The sequence below is a fragment of the Oncorhynchus mykiss genome, chromosome 7 (genome assembly GCF_013265735.2).
Source record: "Oncorhynchus mykiss isolate Arlee chromosome 7, USDA_OmykA_1.1, whole genome shotgun sequence".
NCBI lineage: Eukaryota > Metazoa > Chordata > Actinopteri > Salmoniformes > Salmonidae > Oncorhynchus > Oncorhynchus mykiss.
The window spans coordinates 62,305,017-62,325,428 of record NC_048571.1 but is presented as its reverse complement, the minus strand read 5'-3'; the positions used below and the strand labels follow the sequence as shown (position 1 = coordinate 62,325,428).

At 41.4% G+C, this 20,412-nt stretch overlaps 1 protein-coding gene across 5 annotated transcripts in view; it reads right to left on the bottom strand.

Annotated features, from left to right (window-relative positions):
* Positions 1 to 6,317: 6,317 nt before the first annotated feature.
* The window catches only part of LOC110528174 (disco-interacting protein 2 homolog B-A), a 77,127-nt gene continuing 63,032 nt past the window's right edge, over positions 6,318 to 20,412 (bottom strand). For 3 of the 5 annotated variants that reach the window (XM_021610010.2, XM_021610013.2, XM_021610011.2), the window contains exons 25-39: positions 20,132 to 20,155; positions 18,039 to 18,119; positions 17,789 to 17,912; positions 17,533 to 17,654; positions 17,251 to 17,362; positions 14,344 to 14,453; positions 13,939 to 14,069; positions 13,681 to 13,849; positions 13,300 to 13,470; positions 12,775 to 12,836; positions 12,600 to 12,657; positions 12,420 to 12,494; positions 12,049 to 12,223; positions 7,024 to 7,147; positions 6,318 to 6,875 (exon numbers count right to left, since the gene is read on the bottom strand). In XM_021610010.2, the coding sequence (XP_021465685.2) occupies positions 6,623 to 6,875; positions 7,024 to 7,147; positions 12,049 to 12,223; positions 12,420 to 12,494; positions 12,600 to 12,657; positions 12,775 to 12,836; positions 13,300 to 13,470; positions 13,681 to 13,849; positions 13,939 to 14,069; positions 14,344 to 14,453; positions 17,251 to 17,362; positions 17,533 to 17,654; positions 17,789 to 17,912; positions 18,039 to 18,119; positions 20,132 to 20,155 (1,791 nt within the window). In that variant the 3' untranslated portion in view covers positions 6,318 to 6,622. The remainder of the gene's footprint in view (positions 6,876 to 7,023; positions 7,148 to 12,048; positions 12,224 to 12,419; positions 12,495 to 12,599; positions 12,658 to 12,774; positions 12,837 to 13,299; positions 13,471 to 13,680; positions 13,850 to 13,938; positions 14,070 to 14,343; positions 14,454 to 17,250; positions 17,363 to 17,532; positions 17,655 to 17,788; positions 17,913 to 18,038; positions 18,120 to 20,131; positions 20,156 to 20,412) is intronic. The other 2 variants (XM_021610014.2, XM_021610012.2) reach the window with 2 other exon arrangements.

Here is a 20,412-nt window from a genome sequence, read left to right as displayed (position 1 = left end):
AAATTGTATATTCATAAATGTAAATTCACTAATAAAAAACACTTGTTTTCTATAAGGAGTTTGAGCAGTAAATTAAGATCATTCTACATTTTTTGAATAAGAAAGCTGTAAAAACAGTCAATAGGTCTGTCTTTTAAGGCCTTTCCATAACCTGTAATTATTTGTACCCCCTAGCATATGTTTGTTTGTTTGTTTGTATACCTCCTGTATGACTAGTGACTAGACTAGTATACCTCCTGTATGACTAGTGTTTTGTGTATGAAATTAAAAATGATTAAAGTGTAATGAAACAAGGGGAGAATCTGAATTGCATACTCCTCGTGTCCGCGCTCATCTCCTCATTCTCAAAACCCATTGGAAGAGAAGGTCAAAGGGGCGGGACCTCTGGCTTTCTCATCCAATGGATTTTGAGGAGGAGGCAAGGAGAGAGGACACGAGGAGTATGCAATTGAGATTCTCCCAAGGGCTACCTAGCCAGGGGTGTATTCATTAGTCGGATTCTATTGCAAAACGTTTTGCAACAGAAACAGTTTACAGTTTACTCTAGGAGCCAAACGGATGTAGGGGTGCTCCAGCACACCCTGAAAAATCTTTAAAGAAAATTGGGGGCACTGGGCCTTTAGTATTAGTGGACTGATATAGCCATTTGCAGCATGGGCAAAAATAACTATGAAAAACAGCCCCAGATTCCTCCTCCACCAAACTTTACAGTTGGCACTATGCTTGGTAGCAGGTAGCGTTCTCCTGTCATCCGCCAAACCCAGATTTGATTGGCGGATGACTTGTTGGAAAGGTGGCCTTATATTCCTATGACGGTGCCATGTTGAAGGTCACTGTGCTCTTCAGTGAAGGCCACTCTACTGTCAATGTTTGTCTATGGAGATTGCATGACATTGTGCATGGCATACATTTGTCAGCAACGAGTGTGGCTGAAGTAGCCAAATCCATTAATTTGAAGGGGCGTCCACATACTTTTGTATATATATGAGTTCCGGGACTTCTAATAGAAAATCTGCTGGAAAATTATGCAATTCCAGCACCCAAATACAAAAATGAGTGCAGGCACCTATTTCAGTCAAAGTCAAACACTGGTTATGATAAGGTAAGACTAGTACTACGCTATTTGAGGTATTTCTTAGTTGTATTCTTCAAAACCTAATGGGTATAATATTATTTCAATAGTTGAAATTATCAACAAAATGTTAGACAGAACCTTTAGCAAATCTGGTCACCCACCCATAACCATGAGTAATGTCCTTGAACAATGAACCAAACATTCACTAGAAATCATTATTTGCTGCCAAATCTAAACGAGTGAAAATAATGGGGAAAGGGTAATATAATACAATATCAGCAAGTCTTTATTTCTAAAATATATCATGAGCCAAATTACCCCAGACCACAACAAAATCATGATTGGATCATCCCCATCACATACCTGTTTTTAATTGACATTTTCTTTTTACTATTATTAACCAAATAATGTATATACATACATAGCATACCAGGAGTGCATACACAAAGTATTGATTTAACTCAGATAAAGAGATGTGTGTAGTGCTATATGTACAATATCACTAGTCAAACTTAAGACCTCGTTCTTTGTATATTTATTACAAAATACATTTCCCCCAGCCTGTGTAAGAATTGGGGTTAAACTGCATGGCCATTGATTGCATAGTGTTAAAAAACTATTTTGGAGAGAGCAGGAGCAGAGAGAAGAGGAAGCCCTTATTGACCTCCCTGTCATAGATGGATTTCAGCACTAAGTAACTCCCCTTTTACTCTTCTTAATGTTTGCAGTCTTAGCAGTAATGACAAGCAAGTCCTGGGAAAAACATCCAAAACATGGGGAGTATTATTCACAGACTGCACCGGGGGACCACCTAGTCCTTCCTTCCCTGTTGTCAGAGTAGCCAACTATTGTTCTTTCAAATGTCTCCCAAAAATCTGATGCCTAACTTCACTTGAATCTGATGCCTAATGTTGCTTGGTCTCCGAGTCATGCAGACAATCAACAGTGAACTTTTAACGTACATTTAAAGGCAGGATATGGCACTATAACTTGTCACTGGTTTTGTTTTTCTGCATGGATAGGTTCAAATCAAATGGCAACCATCTCATCTCTCTAAACATTGTAATTGAACAGCACAAGGGGGACAATTGTTTAACTCACACATCTCTGGTACAGTGCAGTACTGCAATTAGTTCAATCTTCACACAGTGTTCTTATTCATACATTATGACAAAATAAAATGCATCTTCTTTTCAAGCTTTTAAGCAGTGTTGTTCAACATGACTGAATGTTAAATATAGACCAACCCCATTCACACCTCTCACATATTTAAGATATATACACTACCATTCAAAAGTTTGGGGTCACTTAGAAATGTCCTTGTTTTCCATGAAAACATACATGAAATGAGTTGCGAAATGAATTGGAAATATAGTCAAGATGATAAATATTGATTTTTAAATGAAATAATAATTGTGTCCTTCAAACTTTGCTTTCGTCAAAGAATCCTCCATTTGCAGCAATTACAGCCTAGCAGACCTTTGGCATTCTAGTTGTCAATATTTTTGAGGTAATCTGAAGAGATTTCACCCCATGCTTCTTGAAGCACCTCCCACAAGTTGGATTGGTTTGATGGGCACTTTTTACATACCATACGGTCAAGCTGCTCCCACAACAACTCAATAGGGTTGAGATCCGGTGACTGTGCTGGCCACTCCATTATTGACAAAATACCAGCTGACTGCTTCTTCCCTAAATAGTTCTTGCATAGCTTGGAGCTGTGCTTTGGGTCATTGTCCTGTTGTAGGAGGAAATTGGCTCCAATTAAGCGCCGTTCACAGGGTATGGCATGGCGTTGCAAAATGGAGTGATAGCCTTCCTTCTTCAAGATCCCCTTTACAATTTTTTATTTATCTGTTATTTTACCAGGTAAATTGACAGAGAACACATTATCATTTGCAGCAACAACCTGGGGAATAGTTACAGGGGAGAGGAGGGGGATTAATGAGCCAATTGTAAATTGAGGATTATTAGGTGACTGTGATGGTTTGAGGGCCAGATTGGGAATTTAGCCAAGACACCAGGGTTAACACCCCTACTCGTACAATAAGTGCCATCATACAATTTAATGACCTCAGAGAGTCAGGACACCCGTTTAACGTTCCGTCCGAAAGACAGCACCCTACACAGGGCAGTGTCCCCAATCACTGCCCTGGGGGATTGGGATATTTATTTAGACCAGAGGAAAGAGTGCCTCCTATTGGCCCTCCAACACCACTTCCAGCAGCATCTGGTCTCCCATCCAGGAACTGACCTGCTTAGCTTCAGAAGCAAGCCAGCAGTGGTATGCAGGGTGGTATGCTGCTGGCATAAAGCAAGAGGACAAATCTCCCACTTTACCACCTACAAAGCACCCCCAGACTATCACACTGTCTCTACCATGCTTGACAGATGGCGTCAAGCAATCCTCCAGCATCTTTTCATTTTTTCTGCATCTCACGAATGTTCTTCTTTGTGATCCGAACACCTCAAATTTAGATTAGTCTGTCCATAACACTTTTTTCCCAATCTTCCTCTTTCCAGTGTCTGTGTTCTTTTGCCCATCTTAATATTTCATTTTTATTGGCCAGTCTGAGATATGGCTTTTTCTTTGCAACTCTGCCTAGAAAGCAAGCATCCCGGAGTCGCCTCTTCACTGTTGACTGGTGTTTTGCGGGTACTATATAATGAAGCTGCCAGTTGCGGACTAGACACTCTAATGTACTTGTCCTCTTGCTCAGTTGTGCACCAGGGCCTCCCACTCCTCTTTCTATTCTGGTTAGAGCTAGTTTGCACTAATCTGTGAAGGGAGTAGTGCACAGCGTTGTATGAGATATTCAGTTTCTTGGCAATTTCTCACATGGAATAGCCTTAATTTCTCAGAACAAGAATAGACTGATGAGATTCAGGCCATTTTGAGCCTGTAATCGAACCCACAAATGCTGATGCTCCAGATACTCAACTAGTCTAAAGAAGGACAGTTTGATTGCTTCTTTAATTAGAACAACAGTTTTCAGCTGTGCTAACATAATTGCAAAAGGGTTTTCTGATGATCAATCAGCGTTTTAAAATTAAAAACTTGAATTACCTAACACAACGTGCCATTGGAACACAGAAGTGATGGTGGCTGATAATGGGCCTATGTAGATATTCCATTAAAAACCTGCCGTTTCCAGCTACAATAGTCATTTACAACATTAACAATGTTTACACTGTATTTCTGATCAATTATGTTATTTTAAATGGACAAAAAATGAGCTTTTCTTTCAAAAACAAGGACATTGCTAAGCGACCAAAAACTTTTGAACGGTTATATATATATATATAAATAAAAATACTATTTACATGTTAGAGAATTAAAATTAATAGTTCACCATGGACTCCTATACCACTGCAAGAATAAAACATAATTTTCTGAGGAGCACATAAAAGAAAGGAGCATACAATATTGTAATAAATGTGAAAACTTCTAAAGATTAGAGTAAATGAGAGCTTTTCCCAGGGTGCTACAAATTGTGTGTGGGGAGGAGAACATAACAAAAGCTAAACTCGTGGCTGTTGTCCTCCTATTTCATCCACAGGACTGTGCCTATCTTTAAATGCTAATAAAATATTGACGTTTACAAAAGCAATTTAAGTTTACAGGGGGAAAAACAGGTTCTAGTGATTTAAAGTTGAATAGGACTAAATTTTCAAACCTGGCCACTATGACAGTGGCCAATGTTTGATTACATTGAATATTACAGTCCTATTATGCTAATTGGCAACCTTTTCATATGCAAAATGTTGCATTGCCATATTCTCTCGCTCACATTCTTAAATCACTCAGCCTAGGACAGTCAGTGAAAAGTGCCCTGCATCTAATCCCTTTTATCGATGGTTCATAGAAAAAAAACAAGATCTTATTTTATTTTTACACAAAACAACAGTAATTTATATTGGTTTAATCATTCTCCCCAAGCTCATAACATCAAAGCAATCTCTGGTTGGGGGCAGTAGTTATCCCTGACCGTACAAATCCCTGACAACCTTATTCATGGTGGCGTTGTTTTCATGGTCCTTCGAGCCAGATGGGACCTGACCTGGGGAAACTCCTGACCCTATTAGCTAGTTCCTTTCTGCTAATACCTAGTGATTCCTCAAAAAGTATTCCTCACAATTAATATGCTCCTTGAACACGAGGAATGTGCATAATTGGATCATGAAAAAATATAATATTTTTGGAGAAAGTGCAAGATTAGTGTTAAATTCTTATGTACAATATTATTTTGCTACCATCTGCTCACAACTATGTTAGCTATCCAGACAACCATCACGTGAGAGGGATGAGTTGAGGTTTTTTTCACATTTATGCACACATTTTTAAAAATAATATCTATACAGTTTATCGAAACTACAGAGGTCTTGATGGGTTCAGTACAGTAAATGGCCTCTACCTTCTACTCAAAACATCCCTTTGGATATCAATCAAGATTCTCACCCCAATAACACAAACAGTTATGAACTGGAAGAACAGCAATGGAGAAAAACAAAAGTTGCATGGGCAAAGTTTTATAAGGCAGGAAGTAAACGTAATTCAAGAAAGGTGAGAATGTGTTCCATTTCATATTTTGCCTTTGTAAAACTTCAAGCAATAAACCTATGATGTAAGTACAGTACATGATGACTGACAGAATAAATTAAATCAACAGCTGATGATTGGTCTAGCTAATATGTTCATTAGTGTTCTAACATACCTTCACACATCCTTCATAACCCCCTGCCTCAAAGTGCACGGATAAGAGGCCACTACAGGGTGAAGCAAGCACCGGTGTGAGTTTCTGTGAATGTGTGCGTGAATACAGTACAAATATGGCAATTTAGAATAAGTCAAAGATAAGAAAAAGAAAACAAGGACTGGGTAAGACCTGGAAAGCTTTGGGAGGAGAAACAGTTATAATGGATGCATTTGTACACATCACTCAACCACAGAAAATGATGTCACCAGAGACAGGAAGTCCTCATCCCATGGCCCCTCACAATAACCCACCGATGATTGGATTGTGGAGGAGTGGGGAGAGTTAAGATTGACTTCAGCACCTTAATACTCCCCGACACTCTGTGCAAATAGAGGGCCAGTTGAGGTGTTTGATTTGGCAGGAGGGTTATAGGGGTTGTGGCGAGATTAGAGTTCTCTTCCCACCCAGTTCCAGTTGAACAGCTGTGTTTGGTGTAGACACACTCACTCTGTCCGGGTGTGAATATATATATATATATATATATATTTTTTTCTTTCATTTTTTCAAACACACGTCTGAAAACACAACAGAGTGCCCCCTTCAAATCCAGCAGACCTGGAATGCAAAATAGCTAAGATCTGAACATCGTGCACCATAAAAAGAGCTGTGGTTTCCCCAAGGGTCAGTACAGTCAAGGTCAACAGTACAGTCAAGTCAAGTACAGTCAAGTTGTACCACCTTGTGGTACAATATGCATTGTCTGTCTGTGGAGTAGGTTGGTCCAAACCACTTTCTTCCACCAGCCAGAATCTCTTCCATCATACAATAACCAGCCTGCCCCCCTGGCCCTTCACATATTATAGGCCACATAGATGGGGTCCAGTTGGTCAGCCAGGAAGGAGTCCCGTAGGTGCATGCGTTGTTTCTCCCCCCTGGAGTTGATGGGTATGACCCCCGGGTCCACGATGACCACCACGCCCACGATGAGGTGGTGCTCCTCCAGCACCACATTGGTGACCAGGGGCACCAGGTCCAGGGCATCCTGCTCTGAGCCACTCAGTTCAGCCACCACCACCAGTAGGTTGGTCCATGTGAATACCGCACTGTATTGGGGACACAGAGTGAGAGGAGAGAAAGGGGTTATAATCAAATGTCAGACTAAGATACATGCGCACGTACACACACAATTATGAAAACAGACCAACCAAATGGACAATAGTAAGGTCTCCTGGGACCCCCCAGTGTTCTGACCTCTCTGCAATGCTGCGGTGAGCCCGGGACACAGATGTCTCGATGTCGATAGGGTGGTAGCGCAGCCCCCTCAGCTCCAGAGTCTCATCCAGGGAACCCACCACAAACAGGGCGTCATGACGATCTGACCACAGATAGGGAGACAGACAAAGAGGGGCAAACAATATTGAAAACTGGGAATGGTGGGATAGATCGGATCCCTATATCTCCCTTTTCATGTTATCTATTAGCATTAGCATCTATAGCAACATGTTACTCAATTTAGTGCTTCCTAGTTCCATGTATCAAACAGTTATTTCAGTTATATTAAAACCAGGAAAATCTGGAGAGACCCCTGCTGATTACAGACCCATAAGTTTAATAAATTGTGACAATAAAATAACCAAGCTTATAAGCAACAGAATGGCAAAAGACTTACCAGACTTGATACATATCAAAAAAGGTTAATTAAAAAGACACTTACAAATACATGTTTCAGTTTTATACAATATGCAAAAAAACAAGATTTAGATTTATCAATGTCTGTTGATGCCGAAAAGGCTTTCTACCATCTTGAAAGACCTTTTCTATTAAAAACGTAGGAAGATTTAAACTTTCCAGCTGTAATAATAAATATTATATATATTATATAAATGTCCTAAAATCAAAATATTCACAAATAATACATTATCTGAAGAAATTGCATTATAAATAGGCACAAGACAGGGATGTCCTCTCTCCCACCTGTTTGCAGTGGCAATTGAAGCGCTTGGAGAAAGAATTAGACAGGACGCAAACGTAACAGGTATCAGTATCGCTAAACATTAATATAAACTAAACTTAAATATAAACCAAAAAATAAATAAATAAATGTTAATAGGAAAAATAAAAAAATAATACTTATTATCTACAGCAATCCTTTAAGTGGACCATGAAAAATAAACACGTAGGATGCTTAAGTGACAACAAAAAACAAATATATAAATATAACTTAATACCATTACTTAACCATTTGAAAGCATACCTATTAAATGGAACAAACTTCCCATAAATCTTACAGGTAGAATTACCCTCAGAATGGCATGTGTCACACCCTGATCTGTTTCACCTGTCTTTGTGCTCGTTTCCACCCCCCTCCATGTGTCGCCCATCTTCCTCATTATCCCCAGTGTATTTATACCCGTGTTCTCTGTCTGTTGCCAGTTCATTTTGTTTCGTCAAGCCGAACAGCGTTTCCCCCATGCTCCTGTCTTTCTCTAGTTTTCCCGGTTTTGACCATTCTGCCTGCCCTGACCCTGACTGCCGTTCTGTACCCTGTCACACCACCCTGGATTACTGACTTCTGCCTGCCCTTGACCTGCAGTTTGCCTGCTCCCCTGTTTTGTAATAAACTTTTGTTACTTTGAAACTGTCTGCTTCTGGATCTTCTCCTGAGTCTTGACAAGCATGGCTCCTAAAGTTTTTATATTTATTCTCAGTAATACCAATTACCCCACCAAAGACATCCTTTAAAAAGTATGCTCGGTCATAACAGACTTCATATTGGAAAATAAAACTTGAAGATGTAAAACTTTCCTTTTCATTCTCTGACAGTAGTTTTAACCTTCCAGACTTGCAATTGTATCATCTCTCTACCCAAGGCATTTACTTGTGACATATAGTTAAATGCACAAAGGAGGAAGAATGGGTACATAATGAAGATGCACATGCTCATCCCCAGAATTTTTTCACGTGTCTATTTTCAAAGGATAAAGCTTTGGAAATGAACAACAATATAAAAGAAAATGAAACTGATTCTACAAGAACCAATATCACTCCGTAAAAACACATCCCTATGGAACAATCCTTGGATAGTGTTTCAGAATTTACCGATAACTTGGTCGCCATAGAAAACTTGGTAATAGGAAATACATTTATTTCCACGACAGAATTAAAAAGCAATTTTGGACTGACCAATGTAGATATTTTTAAATACATGCAACTTAAAAGTTTTGTATCACCAAATTTCTATTTGAAATCTTTTGAAAATCAGAACAATCTTGAGGGAATCCTATTTGAGTCAGAAAAGGATATTCATAAACTCAGCAAAAAAAGAAACGTCCTCTCACTGTCAACTGCGTTTATTTTCAGCAAACTTAATGTGCAAATATTTGTATGAACATAACAAGATTCAACAACTGAGACATAAACTGAACAAGTTACACAGAAAGGCCTCTTTAGTGTCCTAAGTTTTCATAACTGTGACCTTAATTGCCTACCGTCTGTAAGCTGTTAGTGTCTAAATTTGCTTTAGGAGTAGTGCGTGACCATAGGATGGCAACACAAACTCAGCAAAAAAAGAAACGTCCCTTTTTCAGGACCGTCTTTCAAAGATAATTCGTAAAAATCCAAATAACTTCAGATCTTCATTGTAAAGGGTTTAAACACTGTTTCCCATGCTTGTTCAATGAACCATAAACAATTAATGAACATACACCTGTGGAACGGTCGTTAAGACACTAACAGCTTACAGACGGTAGGCAATTAAGGTCACAGTTATGAAAACTTAAGACACTAAAGAGACCTTTCTACTGACTCTGAAAAACATCAAAAGAAAGATGCCCAGGTTTCCCTGCTCATCTGCGTGAACTTGCCTTAGGCATGCTGCAAGGAGGCATGAGGACTGCAGATGTGGTCAGGGCAATGAATTCCAATGTCCGTACTGTGAGACGCCTAAGACAACGCTACAGGGAGACAGGATGGACAGCTGACCGTCCTCACAGTGGCAGACCACGTGTAACAACACCTGCACATGATCGGTACATTCGAACAGGACACCTGCGGGATAGGTACAGGATGGCAACAACAACTGCCTGAGTTACACCAGGAGCGCACAATCCCTCCATCAGTGCTCAGACTGTCTGCAATAGGCTGAGAGAGGCTGGACTGAGGGCTTGTTGGCCTGTTGTAAGGCAGGTCCTCACCAGACATCACTGGCAACATGGGCACAAACCCACCGTCGCTGGACCAGACAGGACTGGCAAAGTGCTCTTCACTGATGAGTCGCGGTTTTGTCTCACCAGGGGTGATGGTCGGATATGCGTTTATCGTAGAAAAAATTAGCGTTACATCGAAGCCTGTACTCTGGAGCGGGATCAATTTGGAGGTGGAGGGTCCGTCATGGTCTGGGACAGTGTGTCACAGCATCATCGGTCTGAGCTTCTTGTCATTGCAGGCAATCTCAACGCTGTGCGTTACAGGGAAGACATCCTCCTCCCTCATGTGGTACCCTTCCTGCAGGCTCATCCTGACATGACACTCATCCTGACATCCCACCAGCAATACTGCTCTTTCTGTGCGTGATTTCCTGCAAGTCAGGAATGTCAGTGTTCTGCCATAGCCAGCGAAGAGCCCAGATCTCAAACCCATTGAGCACGTCTGGGACCTGTTGGATCGGAGGGTGAGGGCTAGGGTCATTCCCCCCCAGAAATGTCCGGGAACTTGCAGGTTTCTTGGTGGAAGAGTGGGGTAACATCTCACAACAAGAACTGGCAAATCTGGTGCAGTCCATGATGAGGAGATGCACTGCAGTACTTAATGCAGCTGGTGGCCACACCAGATACTGACTATTACTTTTGATTTTGACCCCCGCCTTTGTTCAGGGACACATTATTCCATTTCTGTTAGTCACATGTCTCAGTTGTTGAATCTTGTTATGTTCATACACTTACACATGTTAAGTTTGCTGAAAAGGTTATTTGGGACAAATAATTCACTAAACCCTAAACCTCAACTATGTCTCATAATGAAATATGTGGAAATTGAGCAAGTTGAGGTGACTAAACTGTTTGGAGTTACCCTGGATTGTAAACTGTCATGGTCAAAACATATTGATACAACAGTAGCTAAGATGGGGAGAAGTCTGTCCATAATAAAGCGCTGCTCTGAATTCTTAACAGCACTATCAACAAGGCAGGTCCTACAGGCCCTAGTTTTGTCACACCTAGACTACTGTTCAGTCGTGTGGTCAGGTACCACAAAGAGGGACTTGGGAAAATTGCAGTTGGCTCTGAACAGGGCAGCATGGCTGGCCCTTAAAAGTACACGGAGAGCTAACATTAATGGCATGTATGTCAATCTCTCATGGCTCAAAGTGTTTTTTGTAAGAGGTGTTGACAAGCTGAATGTACCTAGCTGTCTGTTTTTTAAAATACTAGCACACAGCTCGGACACTCATGCATACCCCACAAACCATGCCACCAGAGGTCTCTTTACAGTCCAGACACATGCATAAGCAAGCATTATGATATTTTTGTATGGTGGTTTTAAACATTTTGTGTTGTGGATATGTGGTGGTGTAGGGATGTTATATGATGTACTGTTTTTTATGTAATGTGTTTTGTATTTTCTTAAAACTGAATTGTTGGTTAAGGGCTTTAAATTAAGCATTTGACTGTAAGGTCTTACCTGTTGTATTCGGCGCATGTGACAAATAAAATGTGACAAATAAAATGTGATTTGATCCCTAATAAATACAAATGTCTGAAGTGTAAAACTAACAATGACTCAATAATCCATGCCTTCTGGGAATGCTATTAAGTCCAAAAGTATTACAATGTACATTTACTTTTAATCTGTCTGTCTGTATATTTCAAGACATGGCACATGAGGGTGCCTGATGGGTTGGACAATACTTTTCTCGTCAATCAACTTGAAAAACGTATACTTTAAAACTGGAAAATCAACCAATCCTCCAACGTTAACACAATGGAAAGGTCAAACACTTGATTATCTAAATGTTAAAAGTGTGTGGGCAATGAAGATAAATAAAAATGGTGCCACTTGAGGCCATGTAGCAGAGAGTGATGCGTGTGCTGGAGATGGACGGGGGTGTGAGCAGGGGGGTCTGGGCAGGGTGATGTTTGTATGCTGGCGTTTGTATGTGTGTGTTTTAGTATTGCAAAAAAATAAAAACACTAAATAAGAACATTAGCATCCATAGCCATCCCTTTTCATGTTAGCCATTAGCGTTAGCCTACATAGCCCTGACCAGGCCCAGCCACTGACCCCCAGCGGCATCCAGTAGCTCAGTCCTCTTGACGAAGCCCAGGTAGCCAGTCCTGGCCCACAGGGTCGTGGGATCTCCGAAGCTCAGCTTGGTGTTGAAGTGGTCGGCCTGCAGGCTCTCCTCTCCATAGATGGCATAGTAGCCACTGGCACTGTGAGGGCTGTTGATCCAGATCTGACAGAGAGCAGAGGAGGGGACAAGGTAGAATTAGGGATGGAATAGGAGAGTTATGTGTGAGGAGAACTTGGTTATTGATAGGGCTGGGATTGATAGGGCTTTTTCCTAATTATACCCTGCATATTTCCCATCCTTTTCTCTATCCCACATGTTGCCATTTTCACTCTAATATTAGCGTTCTATCTCCTCTCACCTCTCCTAGATGGGAATCTCCTAGAGGTCCCCTGGTCTCTGGGTTCACGATGATCACCCTGACTCCTGGTAAGATCTAAAGAGAGTCATACATGGTGACCAACAAACTCACACAACAACACATCTTGTATCTGAGCACAAAGGGCATTTAATGTGTGTGGATCCATCATGGGAGACTTACTTTGCCAGACTCCATCAGAGGGAGACTCTGAGGGGCTCCTCTCTCCACCAGCCTCACTCTGAGATAGAAAATGAAAGCACATTGTGATGGTGAACTCAATACTGTAAAAAATGTCTTCCTCGGCATCAAAGCTGCTCATACATAAAACATACCACTAGGGTCTACATGTTCTCACCTGTCATGACGGAGGGACTTCATGTCCACATACACAGTGGAGGTGTCCGGTCCAGTGGTGCCCTGAAAAACACAGACAACCTGACTGAAAACTTGGATCAGTCATTAATGAGACACACAGGAAGGTCCTGATGTACTAACTGACCTGGACTAAGGCAGACAACCCTCAGAGGCCTCTATTTACATGTATGTTATGTACAGTAAACAGAAGTCTCTAACCTCCAGTTCAGGGAGACACTGGTCAATGCATCAACCAACATGAGTTAAGGTTCAACCACAGATCATTGGAACATTGGCCATGGCCATCAAAACATTTGTTTTCCTTTAGCCATTAATAAAAGTATATTTCCAAACAAATTAGTTTTTGCTTCCATCTTGTAGGTTGTCATTGTAAATAAGAATGGGTTCTTAACTGACTTTTGTAGTTAAATAAAGGTTCAATAAAAAATGAAATTCCCTGTTGCCTAGTACCTCCTCACAGAACTTGTTCTAGCTGGTAGAGTAACGGTTCTAACTGGTTGAGTACCTGCATGCAAATGGCAAGGTTGACCCTGGATCCGAAGGCTGTGCTGACAGCGCGGGGTGAGAGGCCCAGGTCTTTAAACAACTTGGAGAAGGACATGGTGAGGGCCAGACGAGGACGCTCCTCTGCTATCACCACACAGCTCCTCACACATGACAGGTTCAGCCCCCGCGCCTGGAGGGAAAAAGAGGGAGACGGTGAGTTAGCATGTACATGTGTGTGTGTGTGTGTGTGTGTATATGTGTGTGTGTGTGTGTGTGTGTGTATATGTGTGTGTGTGTGTATATGTGTGTGTGTGTGTGTGTGTGTGTGTGTGTGTGTGTGTGTGTGTGTGTGTGTGTGTGTGTGTGTGTGTGTGTGAGAATGTGTGTGTGTTATACTCACTTTGAGTATCTCTGTCTGCGTGCCTATCCCCTTGGTGCAGAGCTCCATGACAGAGTAGGAGCAGAAGGTGTCTCTGATCCGGTACTGGCTCAGGGTGCTCAGCCACAGGGGCAGACAGCTCTCCAACTCCAGAGGAGGGATTAGGATGGACTGGTGCCCTGAGTACACACTACACACAGGAAACAATAGAAGGTATGAGTTCAAAATGTTTGTATGAGAGAGAGATAAAGATACCCTGTGTGTGTGTGTGTGTGTGACCTTGCGAGACACCACAGTACAAAGCCCAGGCCACAGTAAGGGTCTAGGCAGATGGCTATTTGGCGTGAGGAGTAGAGTTCACACTGCAGCTTGATGGAGCGACACAGAGCACTGACTGCCGCATGGGATATCTGATGGACAGAAACACACACACACACACACACACACACACACACACACGCACACGCATCACAAAGAAACAACCAATAAGAGAAGCAGAATCAACGGGTAAAGTCATGGTTATGGCTACCACCATTGGCCCACTGTAAATCAGAGGAGCAAAATTAGCTGTTGGCTACTGACTTTGCCAATGGCAGGCCGCTCATGGGCCACCAAGTTTGCAAACTATCTGGGGCTTTTTTAGAGTATTGAGACCAATCAGTAGCCTCCTGTGGGTGACCTTACCTTGACCCCGGTGAGCATGCCTGTGGTAGACACACTGAAGTCCAGATAGGCAATCATCTCTGCCGTGGGGGGCTTATAGATCATTGGGGGTCTACGGCGAGGGAGGTCATCTGGAAGAAGAGAACATGCACAACAAGGTTGAGTTTCTCTGGCTCAGATTCTATGGTCAGGTATGTACTGTATGTAAGACCCATGGCAAGGGTTCTCGAAGTGGGGTGCGGCGGTACTGCAGGGGGTCTGCAGCCAGATCTCAAAATAAATAAATATATACAGTACCAGCCAAAAGTTTGGACACACCTACTGAGTCAAGGTTATTGCTGTATTTCTTTGCTATTTTCTACATTGTAGAATAATAGTGAATACAACAAAACTATGAAATAACACATTTGGAATCATGTAGTAACCAAAAAAGTGTAAAACAAATAAAAATATATTTTATATGAGATTCTAAGTTGCCACCCATTGCTTTGAAGACAGCTTAACTAGGCAAGTCAGTTAAGAACAAATGATGTTTTACAATGACGGCCTACTCCGGCCAAACTCTAACGACGCTGGGCCAATTGTGCGCCACCCTATGGAACTCCCAATCACGCCCAGTTGTGATACAGCCTGGAATCTAAACAGGGTCTGTAGTGACGCCTCTAGCACTGAGATGCAGTGCCTTAGACCGCTGCGCCACTCATGTGCCTGTCACTGAGGAGTGGCTTCCGTCTGGTCACTCTACCATGAAGGCCTGATTGGTGGAGTGTTACAGAGATGGTTGTCCTTCTGGAAGGTTCTCCCATCCCCACAGAGGAACTCTGTCAGAATAACCACAGGGTTCTTGGTCACCTCCCTGACCAAGGCCCTTCTCACCCGATTGCTCAGTTTGGCTGGGCAGCCAGCTGTTGTAGGAAGACTGTGGGACCTTATATAGAGAGGTGTGTGCCTTTCCAAATCATGTCCAATCAATTGAATTTACCACAGGTGTACTCCAATCAAGTTGTAGAAACATCTCATGGATGATCAATGGAAACAGGATGGACCTGAGCTCAATTTCGAGTCTCATAGCAAAGGGTCTGAATACTTGTGTACTTGTAATACATTTGTCATTATGGGGTATTGTGTTTTAAAATAAGGCTGTAACGTAGCAACATTTAGAAAAAGGGAAGGGGTCTTCTTCACTGTATATATATTTTTTTTAACAAAAATAAATACAAATGAATATTACTAGCAACGACAGATTAAACAAATGTTGGAAAAGGGATCCATGAAATAAGTTTAGAGGGTGTAATACAATGTGATATGATTTATCTACAATTTATGTTTTTAACCCTGGGCAACATGGGCATAGGAGGCTCACAGGGATATTGGTATCCACAGCATTCCAATTCTATATTTTTCAACTCAATACTTATTGTAATACCCAAAATGACAGATTTTTAAAAAACAAATGCTCTGTTATCTAAGCAAAGTTCACCTAGCCTCATAGCAAAATGTGTGGAATTGCAGGATATTACCTTTCAAGGTATCTCTCAACCCCAAATTCAGCCTTTGCCCAACCCCTTCAAATAAAAAATATAAATTAAAATCAGGTGAGAATTTGTGGGTTGGGATATTGCTCATAAATATTAATTTTGGGGGTGGGTAAACATAGTTGTACCTGATCCCAACCCTTTCTTACTAAAAGTCCACTGGCACGCTCTGATAAAACTATATGCATCGCGAGCAAATACAACTCTGGACAGTTAGCTCACAGTGGTAAGGCGTGGAGTTCCTGACATCTATTGCAAATGAACTCAGATTGGTCTTGGGTACTGTATAAAAACCTACAACTACTACCAGGGCGAGCCCTCTCACAGGTATGCTTTCACTTTTCAGAATTAGACATGTGGGCACAGGATGAATACTGTAAATTAAGGATAAAAAAAATAGAAAAAAACATCTGCCCCATGTGGGATTAGAACTCACAACCATTGAACTATGAGCCAACCAACTGTCTTAGCAGACTGCACCACCAGTCATAGTAGTTGGGAGAAACTACAACCAGCTGACATGACTACCATTGTCATCTATTTCCTGTTATGATAGAGGTAGCTATGAATCTAAACGTATGAACCTCATATCCTACATGTTTTTTTTGTCTCTTTGTAAAAGCACATAGATGTGTATGAAACGGAAAGCAAAAACATAGAATTTGTTCATATGCTGAAATGTGCCTTACTGCCTTTAGTATTTTGTGTAATGTCAGTAGTTGAGATATGGAAGCACCATGCTAAATATATTGGCACACTCCACTTATCAAGACCATTGCCAAACAAGTTACGCTGTCACCTACTTTTATAGTTAGCCTTCAGGTGGTACCACCCAGCTTATCTAGAAGGGAGTGTCTTTCATACTGAACGCCTCCCTTGATGACATATAGGCACATTCTCAAAGCGCTTCTACATCAGCATTTCAATGCTATATTTGAATCGCTAGGGACAAAAAAGAGCTAGATTTACTACTAAAAGACCAAAATATATCACTTTTGCTACGCTGTCAAAATGAGGACTTGACATGTTTCACTATAACTAAGCCTAAAACATCTGATTAAAAAAGAAAGTTATGTTTTTCCCATGAAAGTTACTCTTTAAAGCAGCAACAACAAAACATCTCTGTGCCCCATGACAAAATGTGTAGACATGCAGAAAGTAGCTTGAAAACTGCGAAAATTCTCTGATGTCAATAGGCTGCCCTTTAAAATGTTCCTTCCCAGAAAATGCAATTGTTCGTCTGGCCATGCACTGCTGAAGTCATAGTAAAACTCCTTGTATGCTATTTTTATCTCATTTGAGTTGTGTTCTGATGAGGGTGTCCCTGATGAATTTGCCATCACAAAAGGGGTCCCCTGTGACACCTTGTTTTAGAACCCCTGTTCTATGGTACCTGTGTCTATGATTGTCGGCCATGTTTTAATGTTCACAGTGGCAGCAGCCTCTTTGGAGCGCAGGATCCTCATGAGGTTCTGAGTGGTGAGGATACAGGCAGCTTTACTGACCTGGGGACAGACAGAGGCACCACAAACAACATGTTAGTTTGTAGAAAAATATGGTTCCAACTTCCTACTCTAGGAAGACCAAAATAATGACACCCAAACACCATGCTCATAAAATAGCACCCAACCTCATACACTCAGGTGATCAAAAGATAGCACACATACACACTTACGTCAATGATCATGCGGACAGTGGGCAGTGTGGCTGCCAGGTTCTGTGGGTGAGGAGGTCTGACAGTGACAGGAACACAGCCAGCATACAGGCAGCCATAGAAAGAGGCTATCAGATCAATACCTAGAGTAAGAGACAGAACGAGATAGTGACGATAACTGTAAGTCATCCTGAATGGGTATGACTATGCCAGTATCAGTGCCAGTATGACAGATGGACAAACAGAGACAGGCGGACGGACAGACGGAAGGACCCACCAGGAGGGTAGAGTAGCACCACGTTGTTTCCGGTGTTGACGCTGCCTTTCTCTGTGAGAGCCGCTGCAATCTTCTCCGCCCGCTTGTGCAGCTGCACACACGTTGCTGTGGATACAACTAGACCCTGAAGCACAGGAGTTAGAGAGGGTAGGGAAAAGGGCTTTATTTACAACTGGGCCCAACTGTATATGGGCAGGGGGTTCTGTTTATTGTCTGTGTGAGAGTGAGTCTATAAGTGTGAGAGTGCTACCTTTGCATTGAGCAGCACATAGAGACAGTGGTCTGGATCAGTCTGTGCCCTCCACTGTAGAGCCTCGGACAGGAACTGGTGCTGAGGAGAGAAGAGGGTCAAAGTTCATTCCATAGCAATCATGTCAATATGGATATCAATTTTATACCAACAAGATTTTTTACATTATAATAAATTGATATCAAGTTATGCCAAAATAACCACAAAGAAATATAATAGAAGTTTTATTTTGCTGATGGGAGGAACTCGATAGAACTTTAATTTCCTCAAGTTCATTCTCTTAAGTTAAGTCTAAGGTCATGAAGATGGTCAATACAGTCACTCAGCAGTAAATAACCCTGGAGCCAAAATGTCCTCCGTAAGCAGCTTTTCTACCAGGAGGAAGGAAACTGTCACTCCCATTGGCAAATCAACAAGCAAATGGACAATTTAGAACATGCAGCATTAGCCAAACTACTTCTTAAAATAATGAACTGATTTCAGTTGTAGCTAACAGCAATGATTGGGAGAGATCCATTGGGGAGAGAAAGCAAAGCACATAAAGAGGAGATGTGAATGTCTGGATGTCTGGAAGATGGCTTGCCAGAGACTTCCTCTGAGTCCACACAACTCTGCAGATCAGCAAGGCCTGTGTGTGTGTGTGTGTAGCAACAGTCATCAACAACAACAAAAAATATTCTAATAAATGCAACAGTTGGACAATGGATAAAGATACTACACATTTTAAAAAAAAATGTTTTAAATAATCAGATAGACTAAATTATAGCACATAAATATTTTAGTTCAGGGAGTTTGGTGGGAATTCAGGTATTCAACTTATTGTCAAATGTCACTTTTATTTCTTAGAATGCACTCATATATACATTTTCTAGAATCTACTCATATATACATTTTCTAGAATCTACTCATATATACATTTTCTAGAATCTACTCATATATACATTTTCTAGAATCTACTCATATATACATTTTCTAGAATCTACTCATATATACACATTTTCTAATGCTAGTTTATTTTAAATTTTGTGTTAAAAGAAAGAAAATGTGATGTGCCCGATTTGCATGAATCCATCTGAAAACATGAACATAAAGGGGTGGAATAGGGCTGCTACCTCCACAAACTTGCTCTATTTAGGACTACACTCAACTGTGCTGTCTCCACTGTCTCATGAATTACTGTAGTCACGTTCTGTTGCATAATTCAACAAGTGTGTCAATAGCAGGATACCCTCGGATTAAAAACCAACAAGCCTCTAGATGACACCTATCTACACATACTTCACATTGTTTGCGAGATCAGACATAACATCACTACAATCTGTGTTCATTTTTGGAAGTTGCTTTCATTTAAGTTCACCTCATTTGTAAACATTTCAACAATATTAAATTATAACTTTTTTAAATTCCCTAAAAATGAACACCCATCAAATCAAAAGTGATCTTTCTTCTCTTTCTTGTGATGTAAGGGTTGAGACGAGGCATTAAATCCCAGACAAAGCTTTAGTGTTCTTATAGATGCAACGGAAAGACAATGTATTCCATTGAGCCCATTTCAGCCATTACCGGGGGGGGGTTTGACTGTTTGATTACAAACATTTATACAGTCGTAATGTTAAAGGGAAAAAACGTCAGGCACAAGCAAGAAAGTGAAAATGAAAGAGTCACAGGAGTAAAATGAAGGCAATCACAATCTAACGATATTTAAGTGACAAGTGGATTTTGCATCCCTCAAACACAGGAAACACATGGCTGAAAAGGACAGCTCCTCAAGTTGGAGGGGCATGCGAGTTGCTAGTGTGTGTTTGTGTATATGTGTACTATTTTGAACATTCAGAGGTGATGGAGGGCAATGGAAGGCATGTGGCATCAGGTGGCATTAAGAGGTACGCCGACAGATTGTCACCATAACTGTGCTGTGATCCAGAAAAATAACAGAAAACTGAATAATACATTGGCACATGCAGATTCCGAGCATTACTTCTGACACCATGCAAGAGCTCACATCTTGCCAGAACTTGCATCCATAGAAAGATCTGTGTGCGCAACTGGTAGGACCAGGGTGTTACAGAGTTAGAGGGGGCAGTAGCTCTTACCATGATAGTAGGCCACATACGGAGCTATATAGATCCAGAGAGATGGGTGCATTAGGGCAGAGGAGAGGAGAGAATGCATCATGCTGCCCACATGGTTTACCAGCTATCTTGTCCTGTCCAACTAAATAGCTAGTAAACACTTATTGGACCACTGGTGGCAACCAATATGGTAGTATTATGCCGCTGGCAGCCCAACAGCATACTGACCATGAGTCGGCATGCCATTGTTAGTAGTGTTGGCTACCACCAGGTTATTAGTGCCAGCTACCGCTATCGTCCCT